At 37.3% G+C, this 13,809-nt stretch overlaps 1 protein-coding gene and 1 pseudogene across 2 annotated transcripts; one reads left to right on the top strand and one right to left on the bottom strand.

The window, feature by feature from the left end:
- Positions 1-368: 368 nt before the first annotated feature.
- LOC107698103 (specifically androgen-regulated gene protein-like) lies at positions 369-6,570 on the top strand. 2 transcript variants are annotated; one of them, XM_016499055.1, is made up of 4 exons: positions 369-975; positions 2,199-2,377; positions 3,812-4,010; positions 4,090-6,570. In XM_016499055.1, exons 2-4 carry the CDS (start codon positions 2,273-2,275, stop codon positions 5,268-5,270), a joined length of 1,485 nt encoding a protein of 494 aa, XP_016354541.1. In that variant the 5' UTR covers positions 369-975; positions 2,199-2,272; the 3' UTR covers positions 5,271-6,570. The 2 variants fall into 2 exon arrangements, with proteins under 2 accessions (XP_016354541.1, XP_016354620.1); XM_016499134.1 differs by lacking the exon at positions 2,199-2,377.
- Positions 6,571-7,702: 1,132 nt separating this feature from the next.
- LOC107699496 (kinesin-like protein KIF17) lies at positions 7,703-12,561 on the bottom strand (annotated as a pseudogene).
- Positions 12,562-13,809: the final 1,248 nt, after the last annotated feature.

Raw genomic sequence — 13,809 nt, 5'->3', positions numbered from 1 at the left:
GAATTGTTTTTAGCTTTATTTTTTGTTTTCATTTAAATGTTTAGTTTTGAAATGTTGTTGTATGCATTTGTCATTTTTTATTTATTTTCTTTTCTTAAATGTGTGTATATATATATATATAGTATTTATAGAGTTTTAGCTTTTAGTTTTAATTACTTTTTCTTATTTGTAAGTCGCTTTGGATAAAAGCGTCTGCTAAATGACTAAAAGTAAAGTAAAAGTAATCCTTTATCTCATTTACTAGATAGTATTTCTTAGTTTCTAAATGGTGTTTCCTAAGTTGACTAAAAAATGGTGAGTAATTTAATATATACTATCAGATCGGAATAAGAACTAATGAATAGTTACTAGTAGCATGAGTATAGTGCCATAAAAACTAGTTAGTTTTAAGAAAATGTTAAAACCGATCGAATAGTTACTAGTAGTTACGACTGGACTTCTTACTAGTAGCAGTCAGGTAGCGCCATAAAAACTAGTTAGTTTTGAGAAATAGATGATCAAACTGATCGCCTGTATGTGGTGTGAAAACATAATGAATCTCAGTCAGTTAAACAGATCAAATCAGTTCCAGTTGACGGGGATTAAACTAATTTTATTTTAAGAAACCCTTCATAACGCGATTAACCAGGATTTGCCGGTGATCCTCTCTCTCGACACTTTCTGTCATCGTGTGTTTGTCAGTCCAGGCGTGTGCACAGAAGTACTGTGTAAAGTACAAGTTAAGTGTGTATTTACGCATCTTTCATAATGTCTTTTCCAGTCACTAAACGACTATTTTGATACGAACGTTCGGTTTTGTTTTTTTGCTCCACACTCACCGGTCTGTTCTCTGATTGGCTCCTGCAGGAAAGAAACGAAAATGATTGGTCGAAGATTTCTTTATGTACAGTACTGACACCTCACTGTACCTCACAGCACTGACACTGTAAGAAGCACGTGAACTTGCTGGGCTGCCATCTCGTTTCTGCACTAAAGGTAAACTTTTATTAAGGCATGCTTCATTAGTTTATTTCTGCATATGAGTATTCTTAAGATTTCAATTAAAAAGGTTGGCAAATCTAGAATTTAAAGCAGAGATGAATAGTAAATTAAGCAATGTGCTGAAATGTATCAATTTAAATCATATTTTAATTAACATACATGCTCATTATTTTTTTTTAGATTGTTCAGCAATATTATTTACTATATTAGTCTAGTAAAGTCTCCAATTCGGAGTTTAACACCCAGTTTAACACCCAGGTGTTAAACACTGAATTAATTTCCAGTGTAGTCTGACACAGATAGTTTCACACACCCTTAGAGTAGATAACATAGATAAGTGTGCTTTCTTGTGTAATACAGGCCATACATGTATAATAAAGTCATTTCAGTGTTTTTAAGATTATAGATGGGTATGATTTCTATAGAACACCATAAAAGACATATCGGTGTTGCAATTACAAAAAGAATCAAGCATTTGATTAGTATGTTATTAAGGTTATAGATTATATTTTAAAAAAGGCCAGTGGGTTAATTATGTCTGTGGAAATGGACCTTGTTTTTACAGTCATTGTTATGGTTTACTGATTACTGTTCGATATTACAGTTCAACTTTTAAAATATAATGATAATTTGAAAACAAATGTCATACTGTACTGATGATTGTTTTATTTTCTATCCGACTGCAACTGGCCCATTCATCTCTCCACAAAGAAAACCCGTTTGCTGTAACATTTGCATTATCACACAATACAATCCATCACTGAAAGAAAGAAAAAAGCATTATCATCATTCACGTCATATTCAAATTTACAACTGAGAGCCTTTTATGTGACAACTAATAAAACAAAGTGAATTGGCATTGTTCTTACTGATCTTGGAAGCTGGAATAAATGAAACCACTTCTGAAGCACAATATATTAAACAATTAAACTCTGAATTGGAGGACAAAGCTTAGTTTATCTTTAAACAGCTGATTCACTATCTTCCATTCATGCCGGACTTGATCCAACTAGAGAAGCTCAGTGTAACACCTGCTTGTAATCTCATTCACATGATCTGAACATTATAACGTTCACAAAAATACAAATATAATTGCTGGCTCTTATGTGTTTTTTGGTATATGATTGTATTTAATTGATCTACAATTTCCACTATTATTACTACCAATGCTTGCAAATATCAAGACACTTCATTAGCATTTTTTATTCTACTTTTAGGGGAAAAGCAGTTTCATCAACACTGTTAAGGAACTTTGAATTCATATCAGGGTGGAGGTTTCCATAATTTGCAAATGCCGATAAGTGACATGTGGCAAGACGGCAATGGCCTCGACACAATGGGCGAGATTGACAGTAATGGCAGCTGTGACAGTGTGGTCAGCTTCAACTCATGCGTTGTAAGATATACTTTTTTATGAAGACATACTGTACATAATGTTATCAAATACATTTAAATCTACATCTTCAGTTGTTTTGATGTATTGTGTGCAGTGTTGGGGAAAGTTACTTTTAAAAGTAATCCATTACAATATTGCGTTACTCCATAAAAAAGTAACTAATTACATTACTTGGTTACTTTTTATGGAAAGTAATGTGTTACGTTACTTTTGCGTTACTTTTTATATCTGGACAGGGCTTGCTTGTTTGTTTTTAAAATAAAAAAGTTCTATTTTTGGCAAATATAAAAGCCTTTTCACACCAAAAGTGAAATGAATAAGCCTCAGGCTGAAGGGAAAGTAAATTCACGTCCGTACAGTAGAATGCAGAAGAAGAAATTTCAACACACTTCAGCAATAAAAAAAAGACACAAATGTTTGTCTAGAGTAATTTGTGCTTATTAGTACGGTTGAACTGGATCATCGAAGGTCAGAAGCAAAGACATTGGTTAATAGAATGGGATTAAATACATAAAGGATATTTGTGTTGTTTAACATTTAATTATTGCAGGTTTGCGTCATATTCTGAGTTGCATTATTTTTATTCATTTTGAGGAATACTGAATCTGTTTTGTTTTTTTGTTTTTTTGTGAGTGAGATAAATTCATGCATATTCATATTTATATTAGAACTACAGTAACATCTTCTGATTTCTCTCAACATGGGGACAGGAGAGCTGTCAATCAATAAATTGGAAAAAAAGTAACTTGCGTTACTTATTTGAAAAAGTAACTCAGATATTCTCTTGTAAATTAAAAAGTAATCCGTTACTTTACTAGTTACTTGAAAAAAGTAATCTGATTACGTAACTCGCGTTACTTGTAATGCGTTACCCCCAACACTGATTGTGTGTGTCTAGGAAAGAAATCAAAAATTTAAATTCTGTCATCATTTACTTCATGTCGTTCCAAACCTGTATGACTTTTTTTCTTCTTCTTTGGAACACAAAAGAAGATATTTTGAGAAATGAAGGGTTGTTTTGGACCCCATTGACTTAATATGGACAGAAACATTCTTCAAAATATCTTCTTTTGTGTTCTGAAGAAGGTAGAAAAAAAGTTACAGTACAAAATCTGTCACTCGGGCGGTACATTTTCAAAAGGTACACCTTTGTACCTTATTTACCCCTAAAGTGTGCATATTGGTACTTTAAAGGTACATATTAGTACCTAAAGTGTACATATTAGTATCTGGTACATATATTGGTACATATTTGTACCTTTTGAAAGGTACCGCCCCAGTGACAACTTTTGTACCTTTTTTTTCCTGAGAGTGTAAGTCATTCAGGTTTTGAACAAAATAAGGGTGAGAAGATGATGACAGAATTTTCTTTTTCTATTCCTGTAATGAGCACACATTAAAGCTGGTCGTTTTGGCGAACAATTTATGTTTCAGAGTGATGAAAGTATGGAGTATCTCTCTGCTGAGGAGAGGGCTTGTCTCATGTACCTAGAGGAGACCATTCAGTCACTGGATACAGAGGATGATAGTGGCCTATCCAATGACGAGTCTGATCAGCTGCCAGCTCGGGGAAATGTAGCTAACAAAGCAGCCCACCTTTCCTCGTCGACAGAACTCAATAAGCTCCCTCAAGGTGTGTTGATGTTCCTTTAGTATTTATAACTCCTAACTATTGCTGATAATGAAATAAAATATTCTTTTATTGTTTGTAGATGTGCCCAAAAGCCCATTTGAAGGTCCATTGTCATATAGCAGCTTGGTGCAAAATGAAATTCTGAATTATATGGTTCCTACTCCATTTGTCCTTGCAAACCATAACTCACGTATCCAAACCAAACCTGAATTAGCTGCATCCCAGAAAAAGACCGCACCCAAAGTGGCTTGTGAAAGTAACCAGCTCCATGAAGAAGCTCTACGAGTTCCCTCAGAGGCCAGTGTGGTAGTGATACCACCTCCATATAAAATCAAAGGCAGTAAAGATACAGCGGAAGAACAACAAAATAATCATCAGCCAGAGAATGTGGCACGTAGAGGACCACTCTCGTATGAAGCGCTGATCCATCTGCGCAAGAGTGCTTCAATGCGGAGAACCAATGCAACTGAAGCCAAAACTGAAGAACAGCAGGTTTCTACAAATAAAGATCATGAGGGAAGCATCTCTACATCCCAAACTCATACCCAGAACTCACAGGCCATGACAAGTAGGAACTCCAAGCCCACTCCTCCACCTGTGGCCCCTAAACCTAAAATGAAAACCCCACACAAAGTCCCAATGAACCAGGAAGGAGACTCCAACTCCAAGATCAACTCAACCATGCCTTACCCAGGGGTATTGTCTGTAGATAAATTAATGAACCCAGAGAAAGTAAGAGTAGAGGCTCTTTGCAAGCTGGGTCTCCTTAAGGATGCAAAGAACCCAATCTGTCAACAACTAAAGCATTCACAGTCCCCAGCAAACAAAGAGCAAAACCAGACCACAAGTGAACGTCTTGCTCCAAGTGTTCCTGCAAGACCTGGAGAACAAATAAACCAGCCAGTACAAAGTTGCAGCACTCTCCACCAAAGGTGCGACCTTTCCACAGCTTCATCTCATCCGCAAAATGCCGATATCACTTCAACCGGGACATCTGCCACACTGGAACACACTGGGATTGTACTGTCAGGTTCTAACATCACAGTCTTGAATGCAATTTCTCAGAACCACCAATCAGGTTCTTCTACAGTAGGAACCAAAAACCACTTTGCAGACACTCAAATGGATTCTAATGAATCGGTATCCACAAAAACGGAATTGCATGTATCATCTCGTTCCAAAGGCGTCAACGTGCCGGTTCCCAGCATCGGAAGAGATCGGAGAGAGGCATTACGAAAACTAGGATTGCTGAAAAACTGAAATTTGCTGACTGTATGCTCTCTGCAAGTCGTGATGCGTCAAATACTGTTTCCGGGTCCAAACCTCCACTCCATTTAAGTAAGAATACGATTTCCTGCAATATGGGCACTATTTTTTTAACAGGTTTCTCACAGTGTATGCTACAACCTCTTGCCTCATGGTATCCCAGACACCAGTATTTTAACAATTTTTAAAACATGAATCACTCTCTAGCCTGCTAAGATTCTGGTATGGAGATTTTGTTGTTTGCTTTTGGCATCTGAAGGAGCATTTGGACCTAGAAACTGTGACACATGACGTCAGACTTAACAACCGAATAATAAAAGTATGCAATTTTATAATGTTAAAAGCCACTGGTAGGCTGATTCTTCTGAAAACTGTAAAAACATCCTGACCGACATTAGCTCAACCAATGACACGAGTTTCGAGCATTTGATGGATCAATGCTCATTATTTTTCAGTTCTGTTTGGTAGCACTAGTTGCAAAGAAATTGCAGTTCACTTCAATTGCACAGTGTTGAAATTTACTTTTAGTTGATTAATTACTGAATCTAAATAATTGACTATAACACCTGGATGCCTTTGCCTAATTTAGCACTGAAGATTAAGATGATACTGTATGTTTACTTTTCCAGGTGAACCTAAGTATCTTTCGATACTTTTCGATTTCGAACTACATCTAAGTAGATTAGCAATTAGCCTTAAATTATTCTTTGATCTTGCCATTGGAAGCCTGCTCCTAATCTGTCTTTATGAATCATGCCTGTTTTGCTAATCAGTTGCTTCAGAAAATCACTTCCTGTTTTTTTTTTCTTTTTTTAATACATTGGAGTATGTCTGCTCCACCAGAGACTGTTGGACCTGAGGAACCCAGGCTCCCAAAGATCAGCTATCAGTCAAACTCCTCATTTTACACGCCGGTCAGTGAGATCTGACACAGCACTTCAGTGGATTAGCACATTATCTTGGGTTGCAACCAACAGACTGGTGTTCATGTTACCTGGCCTCTCAGAATCATCTGTCATTAAAGTTAATCTCAGAATTTGACCTAGTTCATGACTTACACTGAGAATGGTTCCTTCTGTTTGTATGGACTTCACATGGAAAGCAGCCATAAATTACGGTAATTTTTAACCACAGAACACACAAATAAAGCAATAATTTCAGCATGATATGTCTTACTTGGTTTCAGGTTTGACGGGTTGTTGTGCTGTATAATCAGATAGCAGGATATTATGCTTAAACTGTATCCAAGTCCAAACACTGTGCTTTGATTAACCAACTATTTAACTATATGTTTGAAAGCAAAACCATTGTGAAAAATATAACTGGTTCAATCCCAATGTGATTAGATTAATACAACACGTGAAAAAAAATATCAGGTGAGGCGCTGCTGTTAAATGCATTGTTTTATATATTGTGAACTTTGAAACTATAATGTTTTTAATTAATCAAATGATACTCAGCTTGGCTTCAGCGTGATAAGTGTTTTTTACTGAGTGGTTTTTGCTTACAGTGATCACTGTCTGCTGGCCAAAGGTCACTATAACTATTGGGTTTTTAATCAAGGTTACATCTATTTAAACAAATGTATTCCGCGATAAGGGCGGACTGCTTTACGGCAGTAACGATGCTGTAATTACAACACGTATATTTACTACAGCGAATTCCACTCGCTTAACTCTCTGGGGCTTCAAAGCCGCAGAAATACACAAAACTAGCATTCAGTTGCTTATTGTTGGAGTGAATGGGTATTTTACATATATTGTTTACATATCATATGCATTGCAATGAAGCTAGGACTTAAATTGATCACACCTTATTGTTTTGAGTCTGGCTGCAAGAGGTGAAATCATCAAAATGTGCACTAAAAGGACATTTGATTTTGCAAATCAAAGAGAATTTAAACAACACTGAACAACATTTGCAACCTATTTTATATTGCTAATATGATATATGTTAATACTGGCTCATAGGAACAAATGCACACTCACATGAAAGTGTACTTTGTTTAACATGGTCCCTATGTTGAATTTGATCAGCCACATCCCCAATTATTAGACAATGAAATTAGACCAGCTTTTCAGGACAAAATATTTAATGACACAGACATTAAAAGACCACAAAAAGTATGTTTTCTGTGCTCAAACCTCTCAGTGCAAAATGAAAACAGCACATTAGGTAGCATTATTTCGGTTACTTCAGGTAGTATTAGTTAAAATTACTATTTTTTACACAGCGCTTACATGCCACGTTATGTGACATTCAGAATTGAAAGTGGTTAGGTCACAAAATCACCGTTTGTCATTAATCACTAATACAACAAAAATATGGCTTTATACACCAACAAATGAATTAAAAACAGATAAAAGCAGCTTAAAAAGTTATAAGTTCTAGGCTTTCATACAAGGGATTTGTAAAGCCGTGTCCTGTCAGTTGTCCTCAGTTGGGATGAGCGTCTTGCTCTTCTTGTGTTTTACTTTGCAGGGTGCAGGTGGGACTCCAAGGGACTCCAAACGGAAGGGGCATGGGAGGAGAGATTCCACATTTAGAGGAGACAAACTGGACGCACCGGAAGTCTGGTGGATTGGAGCATTTCCGATTGAACCAGAATAATTCACTGTGAGAAAAATGATTAGAATTAGCATCATTTATAAACATACAGCAGCTGCATGAGAGAAACAAGTGAATATGAATATGTAATGGTTTTTATTAAATCAGTCTCTCACTTTTATTTTTAATAGATTCGCCAGCCAACAGCTGACTGGTCCGTTTTGGCTTGAAGTAGTTAGTGGCGATATGTTCGCTATCACTTGCGGTTCAGCATTTCCTTGTAGCGGTCCTCCTCCTCTTCCTGCTAAAAAGAGATTTGTACTCATTCAGACATGAGACTAAGCTATGGATGTTTCATAAGAAAGATATCGGGGATCTAACAGGCTTTTCAGACTACACTAACCCAGGGTTAACACCTTTTCTTTTACCCAGGTTTAACCCTAGGTTAAGAACATTTCAAACGTATTTTGTAGTTTTTAAAGTGGGACAAGACCACTTTTAACCCTAGTTTATGATTAGAGCTTTTACAGTGCTAACACCAAATTGCACTGCATTAGCGCTAGAATGTTAACCAATCATAAAATAAAGAATTATCACTTCATTAAATATTCATGCACTTGAATATTTTGAATGTACTTGTACTTGATTCTTACTTGACAATACTTGAATGTACTTGTTACATAAACTTCACACTTTGTTTAGTTTCAGTAAAACATTATACAATGTCAAATGGTGAAGGTAAAATTAACTAAAATTAACTGGAGTAATGAAAAGACTTTAAATAAATATGCATATATATGCACAACGTGAATGAGCAAATACTTAAGTTAACACAGGATCGCTTTAATCCAGGTTTAAAATTACCCTCAGCTAGCAATTTCAAGTGTTTAAAATCCTATTACTGAATGTGGCATATGAATCTGGTATTGGGATACTTGTGTATCTGTGTATAACTAAGTGTCATAACTCATGTTTGAATGGTGTTAATTCACTCTCTGAATACCACAAAAGGGTCAGCGAGGTCTGAGGTAGAATTCCTGCGTGCTGAAAGTCTGCCAGGGGCAATGACACCTGAAGGAGGGACTGTAGAGCAAGAAGAGAGAGAATATGCCTTTAAATCACACTAGAAAATAGCACATAAAAGTATAGTGTATAAAAATGAACTGCAACAAAATGGACTGAACAAAGATCATAAAGATTTTCTGACATTTCACATGCAGGTAATTTTTCTGCACCAACCATCTCTGGCAGTCTCCAGGTCCCTCCCTCTTCATCCCACACTGCCTCCTTCCGCAGCCGATCCAGGTTGCTGTAGTTACAGTCCCTGTGCACCAGTGGCGCCATACGCTCCAAAATTCCTTGCAAGAGCTGGTCTTCCCGCTCCAGGCGCTGGATGGTGGCCAGATAATCATCTCTCTCCATCTCAAACTCTGCCTGAAGATCCCTGATTTCCAACTTGGCAGCTTTTAGCTGTTCATCATATAAACATAGGTGTATATTTTGGATTGGTTTCATCTTGATAGTGAAACTAGAAATCTAATCTAAAATTAGGCAAAAGAATAAAACACTTTTTATTTTGCATTTAAAATTTCTAAACTAACGAAATAAAATAATATACATATTTTATTAATAAATAAATATAATGTAAATATAAAATAATACATATTTTAATTCTATATTGTATATCATAAATCCTTTTGATTTATGATGTAATTGCTGTACCAAGAACAGCAGATTTGTTTCCACAACTTTCATGTGACATAGTTTTTGAGTGGAGACATGTTAGGTAACAGTCGAATGTTGAGTGAATACTAAATACTATGCAAATACTGAAAGCTCTCACCTTCTTCTGTGTATTCTTCAGGTGTCTGCTCTTGGCATGAACTTCCTCCTGAATGGAATCGTATACATTCAGCAGCACGCTGTCACTGTCCTCACTGCTTTGGCTCAGAGCTTCGATTAGCTGCTTCTTCCTCTGGTCAGCCATAGTCTTCCTCTGTCTGTGTCTCTGCTTCAGCTCCTCGTTCCTCACCTGCTCTCCACCCACAAACTCTTGCTCCAGCTGCTGCAGCCTTTCAGCCAACAAAATATAGTAGAGACCGCTTTTAAGTACATCACCTCCATATTTATCCTCTGTTTATCGATGTCATCTCTATAGCTATAAAGGTGAATTCAGGTAAACTGGGACACATTTTGCCATTGAGATGACTGGGAAGTCCCAATTAACCTGAATTCTACCATCTCAATAAATAAGTCTGCTTCTCTTTGAAGTCTATTTCACTGCATTACATCCCAAACAAAACATGCAATCAATTGGCATTTACTTTAAAGAAAGAAAGCACATTCAGTCATTACAACGATTGAAGTTAGTTCTGAGAAAAGATTTAGTACCACTTGTCTGCAGATGGAATAGTCTCTATGTTTTGTTAAACTAATGCAGTTACACATTCATTTTTAAGCTGTAATTCTTGAGGTTTCACCTCTCTAAAACATGCTTCTGGTCCAGTTGACTGGGTGTGGCAACCACAACCACATCTAAAACCAAACTTTCTTCACTGTGAGCTCCTTTGACACAAGACGGATTCTCCTACACAAAAAAAGGTTCATTTAGATTTGTGAGATCCATTAAAAACTCTCCTATTTAAACCCAGTTTTAGGTGAAATCAAAGCACCTCGGGTACAGTGTAGTCAACATTCGCCTGCTCCTGTGAAGCCATATGTGCAGTGATGGGGTCTTCTTTATGTTGATCCACATGAGGGTCGCCTGATTAATGAGAGATAGCAAGAAGATTCAACCAAATTAAAAAGATATACAGTTAGATGTAAAGGAAACTGTAGTTTCAACATTACTAGTGGCATGGTAAAATGTTTCGTTTTGTGCCGCGTCATGTTCAGGCGTGTGGAAATGTCGCCACAATAACAGATTGGTGTGTTAATTTCTTGGACGTATTTTAAAGAGTCTATGCCGCGAACTTTAAATATTTCACATACTTTTAAAAATCCAGCATTTAGTTGATTCTGATAAGCGCTCATTGTCACAGTTGTAAACACGACAACTTTCTTCTTCCATGAAGGGGTTTGGCGTCACGGCATCTTTGCTTCCAGGCGGAACATTAAAGAACGCGACACACATGTCTCTCGGAAATCCTGTATAATTCAACCAATCCTATGATGACTTCGAAACTCCTGAAGCGTCCAATTTTGTGTGCCATATGAATCAGACGTTCAGCCAGCGTATGGGCTGATTTTCTGCAATAATTGAAAAGCCAATGGATTGGCCTACTGTACAATACGTCATTACTGCAGCACTCTATGAGATCTGGTTTCACAAGATTAAAACCAATCAACACATTCAAACAGAAAGTTTCCTCAAAAATACTTAATCTTTTGATGTGAAGATCTCATCCATATGTGGACACAACACATTTAATACTCTTCCACTGACTTTAAATCTGTACACACCTCTTTTATCCTGTGTTTCTCTGCCTCACTCTCTGATGTGTTGCTCTGGGGTCGCGACAGAACAGCGGGAGAATCTCCTGACTTCTGACCGGCCAAAAGTGCTGATAACAGACAAAAAAAAAAATCAACATTGCGCTATTCAAACACATTCAAATTTAAACAATTTTTGTGTTTCTTACAGCTGAGGTTGGCAGATCCCTGCTGCCCGGAGATTAACGCTCACAACTTCTTGATTTCTTCCTGATACTCACGCAGGAGGGCGTCTTTCGGGTCCTCATTGATGCGTGGATGGTTTTGGATGCTTTTGGCGCGGTTGGCGTAGCGTAGAGTACTGATGCTCTCTTTATAATTGTTTTAATTGTCATCATTTTCCGCCCAGTGAGTCCTGAAGCAAACGAGTAAGCTTGGAATCACGGTACGGGATGTGCTTGGAACGACCGTCCACCAATGCAGATATAACATTGCCAAGGACTGAAAGGGACAAGTTGATCTTGGTGGCTTCTTGAAGCGATCTCCAGTAGTACCAGTTTTCGACTGACGCTCACTACCTGCAAGGTCCACGAGGTTGAGCTTCCCAGCATGCAAATGTTCTTCACCAGCAGCATCTAAGCTCATATATAGATAACAGAGATGATTTATATACATTCATGTATGTAGGACTTAGTTAATATGTGTGATTCAGACACCAACCTGTGTTGCAGATCTCCAGGTGAATGGTGAATATAGAGTGTGAACGAGATGCATCTTTGTTCATGAGTGTATCCCACTCATGAGTGTATCCCACAGAGCGATTCCTCCAGCCCTGATCCATGATCCGCTCACATTCCCCAACGCTGTGCACCGTATGCATGGACAGATCCCGTACATACACACCACACTCGGGATGCTCATTCAGCTTAAACACACACACACAGCATTGAGACATTCAGTACATGTACTCAAATGTACAAAGAGCTGTGTGATTAGTGAGTACGTACTTTCATTTTCTGTTTGGTCTCTTTTCCCAAAAGATCTCCACTTCCTGTTTGTCCATAAGTGAAAATTGTCCCATTGTAGCCCTCAGTTACACCCTGTTTACAAAATATTTGTATATTTGATTATTCCATAATGCAAAAATAAAGACAGACAGCCAAACAGAGAGATAGACAGCTAGACAGAGACAGATAGATAGATAGATAGATAGATAGATAGATAGATAGATAGATAGATAGATAGATAGACTATCAGGCGCTCAAAGCTTAATATTTAGAGTCTAAAGGGCCCAACTTACAGGCATCTAGTAAATAATCAATAAAAAGAAGAGCTGTAGGTTAGTTCTGTGACTGATTTAAACTCTATGGTGTTCTGTTTCAGATAAGAGACAACAGGGATCAGATAACCATATCTATGGGCATGCACACTGGAAAGTTAGTGGCCCCTTATAGAGGCTCTAGCTGCCACGCCAATCACCCACACACATAAATCAATATTACCTCCACCAGAGGATATGCGATCTCGTTGTAGATCTGCTAAGTGGAATGGTTCATTCATATAAGTCCCATCAAATGTGAATTGTTCCGTGCCTCCAGGTTTCTCAATAAAACACTGACAATGACTGCTGTCAATCGAGATCACCATTTTACAGTTCATTGCCTTCTCTCTGTCGTTCAGGGGTCGACATCTGACGACCACCTTCAAGGATTCTGATGCCATCTGGACGGATGGTGTGGTCACTGCTTATCGACTGAACAGAAATGGAAATAACACTCCAAAGATCAGACTGCGGTGTGTCATGGTCATCTCAGTAAGACAAGCACCTCTTCTGTTATTAGAAACGACGCTTACGAACACTGTCATCCAATATATATATATTTTTTATCTTATTTTATATTATATAGGCCTATTGAAAAATGTAAAAAAATAAATAAAATCTAATTAATTTATATTATTTTACATGTGTACATTTCAATACAAAAATGAAACAAAATGTTTTATTAAGTTAATAAAAAATAAATAATTTTAAATTTAAATCAACCACCCCCGCATTTCTATGGGATTACATCTCTGCCACAATTCTGCAAAAGTGCATTTTGCACGCACGCGAACTGAGTTTTGTGGAGAAACTGTTTATCTCACAAAGAAGAAAGTATTTAGAGCGCACGAAAATCAATTTTGCATTTAAAATAAATATTTGGATTTGTGCAGACCTTCTCTTTTGCGCGTGCAACGTTCCACTAGCTTTCTCACCTGATGCCGGCTCTCAGAGCTCTCTAAATGCTAATGGCTTGCTTGCTCAACACAACCTAGCCGTTACAATATGCCATACTTCCAGCCAATCAGAGACGAGGCTGCTAAATTCTGATTGACTGCCTTGACAACCAATCACAACATTCCTTGCATTACATCGAGTGCAGAAGAGGAAAAATAGTGCATGCATAATTATGCAAGTTGATATTCTGATCATATTTTTTTCCAAGCACATTTTACCAATTCCAAACGAAATCAATATTAATAACTACTATTAATCTTGTATTTAATCATTTAT

Source organism: Sinocyclocheilus anshuiensis, unplaced genomic scaffold, assembly GCF_001515605.1.
Source record: "Sinocyclocheilus anshuiensis isolate Anshui unplaced genomic scaffold, SAMN03320099.WGS_v1.1 scaffold313, whole genome shotgun sequence".
Classification (NCBI taxonomy): Eukaryota; Metazoa; Chordata; class Actinopteri; order Cypriniformes; family Cyprinidae; genus Sinocyclocheilus; species Sinocyclocheilus anshuiensis.
This window is presented reverse-complemented; position numbering and strand designations above follow the sequence as displayed.